General features: G+C 61.8%; 1 protein-coding gene across 1 annotated transcript in view; it reads right to left on the bottom strand.

Moving 5' to 3' along the window:
- The window catches only part of MYT1 (myelin transcription factor 1), a 50,427-nt gene extending 33,794 nt beyond the window's left edge, over window positions 1–16,633 (bottom strand). Inside the window, exons 1-3 of the mRNA XM_037060145.1 lie at window positions 16,414–16,633; window positions 15,229–15,307; window positions 80–177 (exon numbers count right to left, since the gene is read on the bottom strand). Coding sequence (XP_036916040.1) covers window positions 80–177; window positions 15,229–15,253 — 123 coding nt within the window. The 5' untranslated portion in view covers window positions 15,254–15,307; window positions 16,414–16,633. The remainder of the gene's footprint in view (window positions 1–79; window positions 178–15,228; window positions 15,308–16,413) is intronic.
- Between the last annotated feature and the right edge of the window lie 265 nt (window positions 16,634–16,898).

The following is a 16,898-nucleotide window of genomic DNA, read 5'->3' as shown; positions in this document are numbered from 1 at the left end:
CTGGACCCGCGAGGAAGCCACCTGTGTGTGCTCCAGGCCCGCAGTGACAGGGGCCTGGCCCCAGACTCCAGCGCCTCACCTTGCCGCACCTGCCCGGGGGCTTCGAGGTCCTGCAGCCACTGGCCTTGTCCCCGCACGTCCACCTCTGGCTCAGCAGCTCGCCCCGGAACTCATTTTCTGAGGAACAGAGAGAGGGGACAGTGAGAGCTGTGGGGGCAGGAGCCGAGGCGCGGAAGCCACCAGATGACACAAGAGGGTCAGGAGAAGGAACTCTCCGGAACTTTGCCCTGGGTCTGAGGGAGGGGACCCCTGTGGGTCTCCAGCCTCCAGCAGGAGGGCAGGAGCTGGAGCGCGTCCCTGAGGAGGACCCTGGGCTGCCCCCTCCCCGGTGTCCTGCGTGGCCTCGGCCTCTGCAACGAGGCCTGCAGCGAACATTTAATTCCTCAAAGGCCGAGGCTGAGGCATCAGCTGGACTGACAAAGAAACGCATTGTGTACCTATCCCCTCCCACCCCCCTGCCCGGCACTCCCTGTTTCCATGACAACCGGCTTTCCAGGACGGCCGCCTTTCAAAGCAAGGTCATTAGTAACCAACAATAAAAACAGGAAATAAAAATTCCTGTGGCTGCTCTCTGCCTCTCCTCGAAGGGGGGTTTGGATTTGGAAGGGAGGTCAGGCTGAGCCCTGTCACACCCGCGGTGCCCCCTCCTACTGGACGAGGCCCCTCCAAATGTGGTTTGTCTAGAATTCCACCTCTCCTGCCCTGGGCATCCCTGCGGCTCCTGGCCAGAGTCCTCGTGCCTGGAAGTGACTCCGTGCCACCAAAGGGCCTCCTGGGACCTTCAGGAGCAGGACCCAGAGAGCAGAAGCCTGGTTGTCAAGGGGACACCTAACGCAAGGTCTCCAAAGGGCCAGTCAGGTGCCTACTGTGTGTCCCCCTCTCTGTCCCTGTGAAGGATGGCCTGAACCAGAGATGGGAGCTGTGCAACTGTGTGACTGCCCAGCTCATGGGTCCTCAGCATCATCGGCACACAGGGAACCAGATTTCTATACCATAATGGGCCCATGGGGGCAGTATTTGGGAGTCACACGGGCCCTGAGTTCACAGGTGGAGGCGATGTGGGAGGGAGAACATACCCTCAGGCTCAGCCAACCAGCCACAGGGTGTGTCTCGCACCCAGGATACAGGTGGGAGAACTGGGAGACCCAAAGCAAGGCCCCTGGGGCCCTTTCCACACACCCTGTCCGGGAGGGCAGGCAGCACAGAGACCCGTACACCTGGCTGATTCATGAGACCCACAGGGAATCACTTGTCACAGGGACATAGGTAAGTCTGTGAGGTGACAGGCGTGTGTCAGGGACAGCAGGAGGGAGGACATAGGGGCAGGGGTACCAGCAGGATGGTCTCCCCACACTGGCTGCCCCAGCAGGTGCCCCGGCCCTGGCGACCCCCTCGAGGTCCCTCCTGCTTCCCGCAGCCGCCCAGTGGGGGTGAGCAGGGCAAGTGAGGGGGTGGGGCTGCCGGTTTTCTATTTGATGAGAGACAGGGGCTTCCACTGTCACCTGCCCTGGAGGCTGCAAGGGAAGCCCTGGCCCCTCCTGCTCAGGCAGGGCCTGGGCCTGGACATCTGCTCCACCGGTCCCCTCCAAGGCCTCTCCTGCATCCTCTGGGCACAGCAGTCAGGCAGGACATCGGCGCCTGGAGGTCAGGCCCCTGGGACAAGGAGTGAGGAGTGACGGGGCCACCCCCGAGACCACCCCGCATGCACAAATGAACTCTGCCCTTCGAGGCCTTCCTCCCCTGGGGCACTTGCTGGCAGCGAACTATGGACACTGCCGGGAGACAGAACAACCAGGGGCCCTCGGGTCCCCGGGACCTGCCTGTGGGCCAGCGGCCCCGCACACCAGACCCTCCCAACTGAGGCACCGAGGCCCCACACGAAGCCCCCGCAGGTGCCCAGCTCAGAGGCCAAACAGTGAAGTCGTACCAGCTGACACCGGACGCGGAAGTCAGCTCACAGAAGGTCACAGATTCACAGGCATCAAGGCTGGAAGTCGCAGAAAACACAGGGCGGGAGAAGACCTCCCGGCCTCCGGCTCGGGCAGTGGCGTCTCAGATAGGACGTGAAAAGTGCATACAAGTTGTAAGAGGGGAAATAGACTGACAGGACGCATCGGAGTTCAGAACTTTCGTGCATAGCCTGCCACCGGTCCGGTGAGCAGACAGCTGTGAACTAGGGGAAATTTCGCAAGTTGTGTATCTGACAGGGGACAGGTATTCAGAATGCGTGAGGAACCACGGGACCATGCAGCCCAACTCCCATATGGGCAGAGAGGCAAGCAGACACTCACCCCGAAACAGCATGCCAACGGGGACACACAAATCAAAGCCACAAACTTACCACAGTGGCTATAATTTTTTTCTCTTTTTAAAAGATATTTATTTTTAGAGAGGGGAAAGGAGGGAGAAAGAGAGAGAGAGAAACTTCAATGTGTGGCTGCCTCTAATGAGCCCCCTACTGGGGGCCTGACCCACAACCCAGGCAGGTGCCCCGACTGGGAATCGAACAGGTGGCCCTTTGGTTCCCAGGCCCTCCTGGATCCACTGAGCCACACTAGCCAGGGGGGGAGGTGGCTACAGTTTTTAAAAAGACAATAACCAGTGTCAGAGAGAATATGAAGAAGCAGGAATATGAAGTTGCCGATGGGAATGAAAACACCCCTGGCAGCTCCTCCGAACACCAAGCAGACAGCATCGCCATGTGGCCCCGACTGCAGCCCTCGCCACAGAGCGGAGAGAACGAAAACACGCACCTGGGCCTGGGACACAGCTCTTTCCTGCTCTTATTCCCAGCAGCCAACATGGGGAAGGAACGCTGTGTCCGTCAGCGGCCGAAAGGCCAAGACGAAATGCCTCTGAACCGTATTCAGCGGTACGAAGGAGCCAGGTGCTCCTGCGTGGAGCAGACGGAAAACACAGCACTGCACAGCTGCGTACCCGCACACCGCCCGCCTAGAAATGGCCAACCCACAGAGCCCAGAGGTGAGCTGGAGGGGGGGGTTGGGGACAATGGGGAATGACTCTGGGGTGGTGCACACGGGGTGGGGGGGTTGCTGTGGTGACCTGTGCTTGTCCTAGAAACCTGCTGAGGCCAAGGAAACACACACTTCGGGGCATTGGGGGTGGGGGTCGTGGAAGCTGCTCTGTCGGCTCCCCCGGTCAGCAGCCACAGTGGGCGCACCGACATGGCGGTCACTGCCCAGGGGATAAAACAGGTCAGGCCCAGCCACTCAGCCATAAACAGGAATGAGTGGGGAATGAGGTATTTCTGCTGTTCCCAAGCACCATCCCCCCACAAACTGACTGATTACAAAGAAAAAGACTCTTGGCATCAGGGGCCGTGGGCGGCACCCTCTTGCCCAGGGACAGAAGCTGGGGCGTCAGGCCCAGGGAAGAGACCCTCCCACCCGGTGTCCCCGAATATCCCACAGGGGATCGAGGGACTGCCAACAAACCCACACTGGAGCTCTGCGGACAAATGGACCAGCCCTCTTCAGAGGGTCTGACAGACGGACGAGGACCAGGGAGACCCAGCAGCCGGGTGCACAGGGCCAGGCCCGCCCTCGACAAACAGCGCAGGTGGGCAAGGGACGCCCTGCACAGGTGTTCCGGGGGAACGCCCACGAATGTTCTCTCAGCCGGCCCTGAAAGGCAGTTCTGCCCTGTACTCCAGATGTTTCCGTGAGTTTGAGATTGTTTCCAAACACATCTGTCACAGTGATGAGGCACGGGCACCTGGCTTCCAGGGTCGGTCTCCGGGGGGACAGACTGCAGCCGGGCCCCGGGGTCCTCAGGCCCTTCCTGGTGCAGGTCTCCACCTCAGAGTCCCAGAGCTGTTCCTGAAAGCCGGAGAAGGGACGGCTGAAAGATCTGAGCTAAGGCCTGGCTTCCCCAGCGCTGCCCGGGGCCTCCTGGGTGGTGCTGGCCCTCGGGAGAGTCTGACAGCCCAGAATGGGGAAAAAGGAAGTGGCAGCCACACTCAGACCCCACAGTTGCCCGCCACAGCTTCCTTCTCCTGCAGCCCGGGCCTCCAAGATGGGGTGCCCGCTCAGCCCTGACCTCCTCACCTGGAGTCCCAGCTGCGCTGGGGTCCCCAGGCACCGTTGGCACCCCACCCAAGGGCCAGCATTTGGCAGGAAATGCAAACAGGGCCGAGGGGCAAATGAGGCATTTTGCTCTTTTTCTTTCCTTTTCCCTTAAGCTAGGATTCAGCGGGAATAAAACGAAGACTTGCTGAGCAGAGCAAAGACAGACCTGCTTCTGCTGAGTTTAGGTGAAAATGAGAGAGGGGGGCAGGGAGCCGGCGGTTCCGTCTGCACATTTCTCTCATTATTTTGCTCCCAAATCGGCCTTGCTGGTACTTTCTCTATTCAATAAAAGCCAAATGCAAGCCGTGTCCTTAATCTCTGCCACGGCAGCTCTCCGCTGAGAAAATAATGCAGACGTAACTTCCAGCCTCGCACACTTTCTTTTCCATTTATATGCAAATGATGACCTTTCACCCAAGCTGTCTCAAAGAAGTGTTTCCTTAAAAATGCAAATAGCGCGGTGCAGGCAGTTACTGGGGCCGAGCCTCTCTTACGTTATTATTATTATTTCCCTTAACCTTACCCAGGCTGTGAAAACAGCACCCAAAGTGCTCGAGGTAATAACGGCTTTCCAAACCGAGTCACGGGACGCCCTCCAGGCGGCCGGCGGTGGAGCCCGCCAGCAGGGGAGGGCAGGTCCCAGCCTGATGGGAGGTTCCCCCCACCCCCACCCCCCGCCAGCACAGGCCACGAATTCCCTGGGAGCGACACAGTGGTGCCCGGACAGGACTCCGACCCAGGCAGGTGCCCAGAGTGCAGGCGCTGGGGCCCAGGGCTTCCCAGAGACCCTGCCCCCCACTCGGATCCCCCAGGGGTGCTCTCCGACCCCAGTCGCCACCTCCATCGGGGCTGATGGGGAGCAAGGGCTGCGTGTGTGCAGGAGGCGCTAGGGTGGGGGCTCCCTCCGACTGCCCCGACCCACCCCACGGACCAGGCCTGGCAGGTGCTGGGAGGACCTCTACTCGGTCCCCTGCTCCTGCCCACAGCTCCTGGGGACTCTGCAATTGCCACCCACACTCCCTCCGTGTCCAGCTGCTGCCCCCACCCCCCTCCAGCCCAGGGCCTGGGCTGCCCCAGGCTCTCGGGAAAGGAGGGTGCTGGCCGGCCAGGCTGTCTCACTCCTGGGGTGCAGACAGGGTGCAGAGGAGGGCAAGGCAGCATGACAGAGGGTGGCACGGGCCTTGCCCCAGAGGCAGCCATAGGGCTGGTTTCGGGCCCACGTAGGTCTCTGGTCTCCAGAGCACACGGCGGCCTCCCGGGACCAGGAGGGGTCTCCCTGGGACTCTGGTCCAGCACCACCCGGGCCGAGTCCTGGAAACCCTCTCTTAGTCAGGACTGTCCAGCCTGGGACAGGCCACTTCCTTCCCCCTCGGAACCACACTCGGTTTGGGCTCCCGAAGATAACCCAACCAGAATGGGCTCTGTCCTGCATACACAGAGGAGAGCTAGCTTCTCAAGGCTCCATGCCCTCAGTCACGTCCCACTCAGAAAGGACACTCTGGGCGGGGGACACTCTACCACCAGGCCCAGGCCACTCTGAGGCAGCACGGCCCTGGTTTCCTTCTCCACCCCCAGTTCCTGCTGGGGAGGAGGGCCAGCTCCAGGGCTCATGTCCCTGCAGACTGACATCGAGTCCAGCTCCAGGGCACCGAGTGGCTCCGCATGGTGGGGAGCCTCACAGCAATGCCCAGCAGCACTCTGCTGCCTTTAGGGTCGCTCCGTGGGACCCTGGGCCATGAGGGGCCTCACGGGGTTGGGGGGTGGAGGGCGGGCACCAGACCCAGATGTCACACCCCCACCTGGGAGCACGCCCACCTTATAAGGGCTGGAATCTGGCTCCCCAGCGAGCCTGTCTGGGGTCCTGCATGGGTTCTGGATGGAAGCTGGCCGACACCTGCATCTGGATGGCAGGACCAGGGTCCAGAGCCCCCAGCCTGTCAGGGGCCATGCCAAACTCTCCCCTCATCTCACTCCTGACACTCCGAGGGAGCAGGGCCCTGACTGGGGGTCCCCCCAGCTTGCCTGGTGGCTCAGGAGCATTTCCGAGAAGCATCAGAACTTGCATGAGAGAAGGTAGCATGTCCCCACTTGTCACAAGTCACACAAACTGTGGACATAGCCACTTTGTGTGTGTTGGAGGGAGGGAAACCCTCCCAAATAACCTGCTTCAGGGACCCCAGGAAGCCACCCTGGCTGGGGTGGAAATACAAAGAGGACACCCCAAAGTTTCAGTCCTCCGAGATCGGACCACAAGGACCAAGAACAAGAGGCAGCCCTTCTGTGGGTCACTCAGCCACACGGATGTGGTTGCCGTCCACCTGCCGCAGATGGAGCCCAGAGCAGACAGAAAACTCAGAACAGAATCTCCTCCGTGGAGCATTTAAGAAGATTTTACTCTCACCCCAATTTCCTTCCAACCTCAAAACCAGCATTGAGGAGCAAGCGGCACGGGTGTCCAGCCCAGGGAACCCGGGGCGGCACCTGCCTCCTGGCCCCTGCCAGGTGGGCCGGACCTGGGCCAGCAGGTGCCCCACAGAGGAAGCGGGGACACATGCCAGGAGCACACAGTGTCTTCACAGAGCTGCTGAAACAGGTGGTTCAAAGCTGAGTCACCTGAGAGAGCGAGAGGGAAGCCAGAGAGGCCCCGGCGGCACCTGCACGAGACCTTAACAAGAAAATCCAGCTGCAGGTGAAGCTCCACTAGGGACACAAATCAGGGACCTCGACTTGGGGACAGGGGACAAGGCTGGAGGCCAGCTGGACACAGACCAGGGGCACCTCCTGGGAGGGCCGGGCAGGAGGTGAGAGTCGGGGCGGAAGGCAGGGGGTGACACTGTGGGCCTCAGGGGCTGGGTGGCCCTGAGGGCGCCATTTCCGATCCAGCTGCACCTTGCGCCTGGGGAGCCGACTGGCCTGTAAGCCTCGGGGCCTGGGGAGAAGATGGGGGGAGGGGGGAGATGGGGTCTCTACCCACAGGGCACAGGAAGTGCAACCCAAGGCACAGAGGTGGACAAAAGTGTCAGGTTTTGCAGGCAGTGGCCCATCCTCCGTGAAACAATGCAGCAAGCCCTTTGAAGTTCAAGGCCCTGTCTTTGCCAAGCACAAGGGGGCCATGGGGGAAGGCGTGAGAACTGGCACAATTTCATGGGCCCACCGGTGACTGACACATGAGCTTGCTGTTCTGTCAGGTCTGCTGATGGGACAGGCAGGTTTGAGCCCCCAAGGCCGAGGCCCTGGACTGTGTGGGTGACTGTCCAGGACACCGGGACTGGCAAGGCCCTGGCTCAGCACCGATGCCACCAGTGGCGTGTGGCCTCCACAACGCCTCGAGGAGAACAGGCAGCCCTTCCGCAGGGACCCGAAGCTGGTAACCCTCAGAATTCTATGAACATGGTGAGTGTGAATGCTGGAGGTGGCCACCAGCTGGCTCAGCCAGATGCCCAGGGAAGCCAGGTCACGTCAGGGACCCCCAGAGCTGTGGGCCTGGCTCACGAGCCCCAGGAAGGACCCCATACCTGCCACCTCGCTGCTGCGGCTCTGAGGTCTCGGAGCCCAGGGACACTCCTGGACCTTGTTAGCAGGCACCTGGGAGTAACGGAGCGTGCAGGCCCCATCCCCGCACAAGGACATGGGGGTGCGGCCCTGGGCCCAGGGAGAGACCTGCAGGTGGGAGAGCCGCCTGGCCTGCGGCTCTGGGACCCTGTCCTTCGGCCGCACCTCCAGTGTGTGGCTTTCAGGCAACAAGACAGGAGAACAGGAGGGGGCCCAGGTGGCTTCTGCCAGAGCCCTCAGCCTGATGTCCTACACATGCAAGGTGTGAAGCCAGGCGTGAGGGCGGGTGGGCCGTCAGCGGAGAGGCCAGATGGCGAGCCCGCAGCCCTAACATCTAGCTCAGTGTGCCCATTCACACCTCGTTGGCCACCCCGGGCAGCACGGAGTGCCTGTCCTTCAAGGGCCTACCACATACACAGCCTCCACAGTGGCCCTGTTCCAGCCACGGTCCAGATCAGCCCCACAGCACAGCACACACGACCATGGATTCCCAGTTACCCCGGGGGCTGACTCCTGTAGCTGCTGGGACGCAGCTGAAGGTAGGGCTGCAGGCACAGAGCCCGGGACGGTGGGACAGCAGCATGAGGTGGCAGTGCCCATCTTGTGCTGGTCCACACCCCACCCCCACCAACCGCTGCTCTAACCCTGGCAGAGCTCACAACTGGCCTCCAAGCTGCTGTCCCCCCCCCCCGCCCCCGGAATAGCACTGCACTTGTGAGGGCAAACGCAGAAATGGAAACGGGATGAAGCAATGGGCAAAGCGCCCCTTGGCACCAGAAATGAGCCCTGTTCCCTGTGCACCAAGCCAACGAGGGAGGGGAGGGCAAGGAGGGGCCCTGGTTCGCTCCGGGAGTGCTGACGGTGACAAGGGAGCCTCCGGCAGGCCGTGCTTCCCCTCACACGCATCACGCATCTGGTCCCTTTGACGCACACTCCGGAGTCCAAAAGCAACTTGAGTCATGTGAAAATGTGTCTCTCTCTCTCTCTCTCTCTCGGTTTGTTTGAGTTTTTAAAGCAACATTTGGAGAAATTAAGTGTCCACAAAAGACAGAAAGTACTGTGAGAACCTGGACATCCACCCCCAGACCCCCCCCTCCCCACCGGGCAGCTGCTCACACCCCTTCCGGGAAGCAGCGTTTTCCAGGCTGACTAATCTCCTGATGACACCGGCTCCCAAGACGGTTTTCCTGTAAACTGTCAGCACAAAATTCCCGTTGAAATTACGTGTGAGGAGGCTCAACTCCTGGTTTATTCATGAACGGGTTCACAAAGAAAGCACACAGGCAGGGTTGGGGGGGCCCGGAAGCTGGGGCGAGGCGGCCAGAGAGAGCCCACAACGACAGGACCTGGGCCGGCCTCCAGGGCGGGCCAGGCGCAGTGCCCTTCCCAGCAAGCAGGGGTGACTGGCTGACATGCGGCTGACTGGCTGCCCAGTGCCCTGCCGGCCCGGGGATCAGGTGACCGGCAGCACTCCCGCCCCTCCAGCCGGCCGCCCTTGCTGACAGAGGTGTTCACGGAGGCGGGATCCACAGCACAAGGCCTCTGTCCAGGAGGACCACAGGCCCCCAACATGCCCACCCCCCCAGGGATCCCTCTGCACTCTGCCCTGCCACTGTGCCCAGGGCCAGGCTGTGCAAACCCACATGCCCAGCTGCGCAGCTGTTGCCCAGGCTCGGGGCCACCTGGACAGAGGTCGGCCCAGCTCTGGGCTGCCCGCACTTGTAGACCCCAGCCAGCACCCCCACCCCATGCTCACACAGAGTCATCATGTCCTTGTAGGCGTGGACGCACTAGGTGACTCCGGCCAGAGGAGGGCAGGAGGAGAGAGGAGGGGCCCAGGCTCTGGGCAGCACCAGGGAGAGCGCCCCAAACCGCCTGTCCAGGCTCCAGGCAGGCTCCAGCCAGAAGCAGAGCTGCTGGGGGCAGGGCTGAGGGTGCTGAGGGCACACGCTCACCCACTGCTCCCTGCCACCTCAGAGTCCCAACAGGGCTTTCCCAGGACGGCCGCTGTGACCATGCCAGGGACAGAGCACCGGCTCAGCCCCAAGGGCTCTGCCTGCTGTGGGAATCACCTCTGTCAGGGGCTCCACTGTCTGGCACCAGGAGCCATCCGGGAGAGTCCCCCTTTGCCAGAACCTTCTGAGCAGGCGTACTGGCTCCAAGGACTGGGGGCTGCCTTTCGGCCTGAGCAACAGTGAGGGTCCCACAGGCCCCCAGGTCAGGAGTGGCCCCCTGGCCTGCATGAGCTCCCAGGCCCACCTCTGGACCCCGCAGACTCAGGGCTTTGGAGTCCAGGGGGCTCCAGGGTAGACAGTCTTTCACGTCCAACTGTCTGTGGCCCCAGGGAGCCTGGGGCCACCCAGGGGTCGGGCTGCTGCACTGACTCTATCCCCAGCTCCAGGGGGCTCTGGGGGGCACCAGGGTCACGCACGTGCCTCCTCTTCGCAAACAAGCCCTGACCCACCTCCTCCACCCAGTGACCGGCCAGGGAAGCTGGGCTGTGTCCCGCCCCGTGGGCAACACCCTCCCCGACACGCTCACCCCCGTCACCTCAGACTCCAAGCCCCTCTTTTGTTTGCCCTTAATTGACAGAGCACATGGAAGGAGTGATAACCACAGCAAGGACGACGGTGGGGGAGCCCTGGTGGCGAGGCCCCCCACTGCGGGGTCAGGGCGAGCACACCCTGGCACACCTTGTTGGGGGCTCCCTCCAGGGCTGCCTTTTGTTCCCTCCGCTGCTGGCCTAAGGGACCTAGGCTGGTCTCGCTGACTCTTTTGAAACCACTAGGCAACCGCCCCCCCCCCACCCCGCCAACAGGGTAATGACGGTAATTGATGTCTTTTCCACCATTCCAGGGACAGTCTGATGGACTGAGCCCCAGCCCACATTCTGCTCCCAGAGCCCCCTCGCAGGTGCTTGTTTCAGGAATTAAACAAACTCAACCGGCCAGGGGTGTCCACCAATGGCAGGGACACAGAGACCCCCGCAGCCTCGGTGGCAGAAGAAGGACCCTGCGCCCAGCAGCCCCTGGCTCAGCTGTGTCCCTAGGTCACAAAGAAGAAAGTACACCCAGTGGACAAAGTCCCCGCACCCAGACGTGTCACGCTACAGGCAAGGGCACGACATTGCTCAGAGCTCATGCTGGCTGTGTGGCCAGCCCTGATTTTTAGTTTTAAATTTGCAGATGCAGTTACACAGACACGTAAACAACAGCTCTCGGGGCCCATCACCTCGCGAGAAGGGCGGTGGGAGGGAAGGCCGTTCAGCCTGGGACGCTGGCCCCACAGACACACGCACCTGCACCCCACTCCCCAACTTCAGAGATACGTGGCAGGCAAAGACGAAACGCTCACATGGCCATCTCCACTCCGCGTCACGGGCGGGGGCCGGCAGGAGGTGCGGAGCCTCCGTCCCCGCTCCAGCAGAGCCTGCAGGTTACGGGGCCAGCGTCTTCCCGGGGCCACAGCCACCGGGTCCCCCGGCTGCAGGTGTATCCTGCTCCTCTTCCGGAAACCCACACAAAGTTTCTCATCTGCGTACAAGGCCCCCCCAGTGTCTTTTCTGCCAGACGCACAGCTGTCCACTGGACTGAGAGGCCGAGCGTGTGAGTGAGCCCAGGAGCAACCTCGAGAGGAGGAGGCAGCGGCAGGCAGACCGGGGAGGAGGAGAAAGCCTGCGTCCAACAGAGCGGCTCTAAAGAGCTGTCCCCAGACCTGCTCTTCCTGCAAAGAGAGCCTCCATCGCAGCCACCAGCGGGGCCTTGTCCCCCTCAGAAAGAAGCCGGGCACCAGGCATCTGCCTTTGTCAGCGAAAGAACGAAGCACAGACTTACCTTTCCCCACAGCTATTGTCCTCGTTCAAAATGACATCACGGAAAGCAATCATGAAATTTACATGGGGGGTGCCGGGTGGACGGGGGCGGGGCGGGCGGCGGCCTCCCCCGCGTCACATGGGGGCAGCCTGCGCGCGGGTCCCAGTGCAATATCCTCTCCTGTCCGCGCGTGAGCCCCCAGCCGGCAAGAGGCGTCTCATTTACTTAACGACCGCTCTCATTAGCAGCGGTGGCACGGGCTGGCAGAGAGACTCCTTTGTAAATACGCTACCCATGAACCCTTGGGGCGCCGATATATCTGTTTACTCTCCGAGGTGAAATAAATTTACAGTATAGCATCAGCGAGACGGGGCTGCTGACCTGGCCGCTGAGAGGGGTCCGGCTGGCGGAGCCCTCGGCGGCAGCCCCGAGCTGCGGCCAGAGCGCCGCACCTGCCTCTGCCCAGGCCGATGTGTCATTAACATGCATCACGATGAGGTCTGTTTTTATGTAAAACACACAGAAGGGCGGGCAGCCCCGCCACTGCCACGCTCACCCCCCTGTGCTTTCTCCGCCAGTGGTTCAGTCCAATAATTCCTAATAGCAGCCACCGGAATGACAGATGCCCGGGTTAGCACGGCTGCAGGCACAGCGCTCCACAGTATTTATTGGTGGTGAGGAGTGCAGGGCAGCGCTTTTCCCCCGGAGGGGGTGGGGGCAGCCTGTGGCCCCCCCGCAGACTCAGCCCCGTGACCCCCGTGGGCGTCTGTGTGTCCAGGTGCAAAGTAGCATCCACAGCCACAGACTGCAAAATACACTCAGACACACAAAGGGTCCACCAGGAAACAATGCGCTTCTTGTACCATGCCGTCCCTCCCTGTTTCAACTTTTAAAATATGAAAACTCTCTCAAAGAGAGCGTGCGTACCTCCTGAAGCCCTGAGGAGGGAATGCACACCTCAAGTTCTCTGCTCTGCCTCTTTGAGTCGGTTCTAAACGGCCGGAAGGAGCTCTCCGGGGAAAGCCAAGAGGAGCAAAGTCCACCACACACAATGGAAGTGCCCACCCCCACCCCCCTTAGGCAGACCAGTTGTCTGTTTTCTCATCTGTCACTCTGTGATCTTTTCTACACTCAGGGATAAACGCAGGAATTTCCTCAGAGTACCCAGGAGCCAAGACATTCTGGCTTACTACTCAAGTTCCCTTTCCTTCGTGACAACTCGGGCACAGAGCCGTCCATCACCATGATCAGGCTGTCAGACACCTTCGGACACCTGGCCGGCATGAGGGCCAGGGGTCCCCAATGCAGGGGTCCAGGGCGGAGACTTCCAGGCAGCAAACACCACTTCTGCTCAGGAGCACAGCAGCCCCGCGAGACCGGCACTGAAGAGCTCCAGCCGCCGGCAGCGTGGAGGAGACGGGACAAGCGGGTGGCGTGCTGAGAGGACCCGCTGGGAGGACCGGCACAGCTCCTCCACGAACAGCGTTCTGCCCGCAGGCCAGCCGACAAGCATCGCCTGAAAGGAGGGATGCTCGGCTCCACGGGGACACACAGTGTTCCCCACACACGAGAGCCCCAGGCGACGGGGCTCACGGCGGCGGTGTCTCAGATTGAGCATAAGGAAGCAAGGCCAGCCTTCCCAAACTGAGGGTGAAATATTGATCAGCCGAACGAGAGGCGCCTCCAGTGACCGCCTGCAGCTGTTCTCATTCCCTGGGACGCGCACGTCCATTAGCACAGAAGGACACCACTGAGAGCTCTCCTGAAAAGCCGTTTTCTGTCTCCTCGGGACACACCGGGGGCGCTGGGCGAGGTTACACCCCAACGTTCGGGGACTCTGTTAAACGCTTATCAGCAGGCTGCAGGCTCAGGCGGCCCCGCACGCCATTGTTCGAGCAGAGACAGACTCCAAGGGAGGGCCGGTGCTGAATCAGCCGATCCCCCAACAATGCCCACTGTCTCGGGCAAGCACTTAATTCAGATACACAGCGGTCAAACGGGAAAGGACAGCAAACGCAGGCACCAACAGGGAGAGACCAATTTGGACCACAGGAGACCTGGGGCAGCAGGACCACGTTCCAGGTAACAAAATTGTGTCTGTGCAAACCCAAGTTTCAGCGTCTCTCAGGCCCACCCTGAGCCACCCGCCCTGAACCGAGGGCTCCAGCAGGAGCCGGCCTCCGGGAGCCGAGCAGGGAGCCTGAGAGCTGTTTCAGGAGGTGGGCTTTGATGAGAGCAGGGTTCAGAACCCTCAGCTGACTCCGCACGAGAACAAAGGGTGAGCTACAGGGACGGAGCAGGGAAGGGGCTTGGCAGGCAAGTTTCTAAGGTCTGGCGGCCGAGGGAAGCCGGAGCGGCGGGGAGGCCGCCGCGCCCGTGGTCTGATCAGCACTTTGGACAGCGCCACCGCCCAGGGCCTTTGTGCCGGGCCGGCTCCCTTCTCAGCGTCTCTCCACTCTGCCCGTGGCCGGCCCTGCTCGGAGGTGACAACAGCCAGGTACAACCGCAAACTTCCTCACCCGGGTGGCAAACACTCAGGCCAGTTTAAACCTAAGACATTTTCTTTTCCGTGACTGAGCACTGAGCAGAGCGGTTCTGTGAAGTTTGACAAGGAAGTCACTTGTGACAGCAAAGTCTGGGATCATTTACAGGGAAGCAGCCTTTGCGGGGGGGGGGGCGAGAGGGTCCCCGGACTCCCCTCGAGGGGATGGAGGGAGAGGGAGGTGCAGAACCGAACCTGGGACTGAGGCCTGTGCTGGGGAAACAGGCTGGGTGATTGCCTCCCTGGAAAGATAATTCAAATACAGCGTAATACCTTGTGCAAATGTCTGCACAGACATCCCAAACGCCTGCTCATTTGCTTCATACAAACTCTTCAAGCAATTTTGGTCTGAACTTTCTGCATCTGCAACTGGCACCACCTTCCCTGGTGACCAGCTGAGGGTGAGGATTTTCTTGAGCTTTTTTGTTGTTGTTGTTGTTGTTTTCCCCTGAAAGCTTCCCTGCAGATGGACGCCTGCCTTAAAGCCGCAGACGACAATTAGGGCCGTGGTGTGTGGAGCCGAAGTGGTCAGCATTAATATTGTATACGAACAGCTGAGGGCGCAGGGGGAGGGGGGCGCGGCCCCGCGGGCGCTGGCAGATGGAGCAGACAAAACCCGGAGCTGCCAGCACCCGGGGCTGACTCTGCGCGCCTGCCTCACGCCCACGCGCTTTCTCCGGGCTGCGTGCTGAGACATCAAACATGCCGACCCCCGAGGGGGGTCATGTACGCACACAGACACGCACGTCCGGGAGCAACAGCGGGGCTCGCACACCGGCTCCTGCTCTGACGCTGCGTGGAAGGCGCACTTGCGGGGGAACACCGGCAGCAGGCCCGGCCCCAGCCCCTCCGCTCCTCTGCGCAGTCCCCACCGCGGCACACACCCGCCCTCCACCCCAGCGAGCCGGCGCCGCTGGCGCCGCACCTTCCCCACCGCCCCCGCCCCAACCTTCCGTGGGAGGCGGGCCTTGACAGGTCTGTGAGCTCCCTACCAGCCGGAGGGGGGCGGCGAGCGCACAGGTCCCTGGGTTTGGCCTCTCTCCGGAAGGGGCTGTGTCTGTCACCGCCTCTGCTGCGCAGAAAGGAGCACTCAGGGCGGATGGGGACACACAGCTCCTTCGCCCCTCGGGTGTCTTGGCCCAGGGAGGGGGCGTGGGCTGGGGGGGCTACATACCCAGGAAGGTCCCGCAGAGCGTCATCCTGGCTGGGCCGCCCACCTTCACGCCAGAGCCCGGGCACACAGTCACTTCATGCTGGAAAAAGTTGCGGCACAAACTTCTGGATCCCAGGGCCCCGGGGGAGCCCCCTTCTCATCCGGCCAATCAGAGCAGAGAGCGGACCATCACAAACTAACGCCCTGCCAATGAGGCTTCTTCCCCACACAATGGGCCCTGCTGGGACAATGGGCCCAGCCTGCAGGTGGGGAGAAGGCACAGGCCGCCCCCTGGACTAACCAGTGAGCCGGGAAGGGGTTCCCCGCCCCCTCCCCTCCTCTCCTCCCCTTCCTCCTCCCGCCTGCCCTCCCTCCCTACTTCCCCCTAGAACAAGTCAGGCAAGAAACGTGGTGGGAGGCCAATGGAACAGGTGGGGGAGGATCAGGTTTGGGCATCCTGGCCTGCCCCTAACACAATCACTAATCACTGGCTGCCCGGGCCGGTGAACTATGGACCCTCACCACCCAGGAAGGGAGCCCTGGCAGGAGGGGTGGGGAGGTGATGGGAGGACCAGGAACCCCACTCTGTGCGGTGGGGAGCCAGGAGGGAGAACTTGGGTTTGGACTCCTGCAGCTTGGTCCAGGCCAGGGGTGGAGAGGGGCCTGGTGGGGCAGGCAGCCCTTCCAGGCAAGTCCTCCTGCCTCATCCCCCGCCCCTCAGGGGGGCCGCTGTCCCTGACCCTTCACTGCCCACAGAGGCTGTCTGGACACTCCTGGCTTCAAGCCTGGTGCCGACTCACCCTGAGACAACTCAGTTTACCACCCCCACTCCGGGCCTCTAGGGGCTCACCTGCCTGTGTGCAGGCATCTGCTCCTGACAGGTGGAGGCACAGACTGCTGAGGGTCTGCGTGTGGGCCCTGCCACTCCCTAAGGGGGAGGGAGTGGGTGGGCAGGAGTGGACAGCTCTGTTGTCCCTCGATTTGGGTTCCAGTCTGAGGCTCAGGGGCACGTCCAGGCTGGACGTAAAGGTGTGTCCTCTGATTAGGGGCCGGGCAGTGCAGGGGGTGAGGTTGCTGAGGGTGCAGGGAGAGGGTGCAGATGGGGGTGGCAGGGGCAGGGGGCTGCAGATGCCGCTGGGACAGAGTGAGAGGTCCCCTCTGGTCTGTTATGCCACTGTCCCTTGTCTGCAGTGACAGAGAACTGACCTTGGAGAGTCCTGTGACCCAGCTTCCTCATCTTCAAAGTGAGGGCAGCAGGGCCGCTCCCCTGCAGGTCTCAGGGCAGCACAGCTCAGCAGGGGCAGGGTCATCACTGGTGGCCCTGCCACACCCGCCCTAGGACCCCAGAGATCCCAGGAAGCCCCACCGGGCATCTCAGCTGCCAGGTGCCTACAGTTTGCAGTCCAGCTCCCTCCACCTGGTCCGACTCCCTCACCTTGGGGAGAACCTGACTTTGGATGGAGATAATTAAGGCTGATTATTTAAAGCCACAGCAAGGGATTTATGAATGCTTGTGCTATGCCCCTTAGAAACCGAAGGCCTCCTAGGCCAGCCCATGACAAAACCTCTTGGACAGGTTCAGACTCAGGTGAGACTGGGAGGCTTCCAGTCCCAGCTGTCCAGGCGGAGGCCACACCGCCTCTCTGGGCTGCATGGCCACGGCACCTCCCTACTCTCCACTGGAAGCTGAG

This window comes from Sturnira hondurensis, unplaced genomic scaffold (assembly GCF_014824575.4).
Source record: "Sturnira hondurensis isolate 20B ecotype Veracruz unplaced genomic scaffold, ASM1482457v3 Scaffold0011378, whole genome shotgun sequence".
NCBI lineage: Eukaryota > Metazoa > Chordata > Mammalia > Chiroptera > Phyllostomidae > Sturnira > Sturnira hondurensis.
Note: the sequence above shows the minus strand (reverse complement) of the source record. Positions and strands in the feature narration are given on the sequence as shown.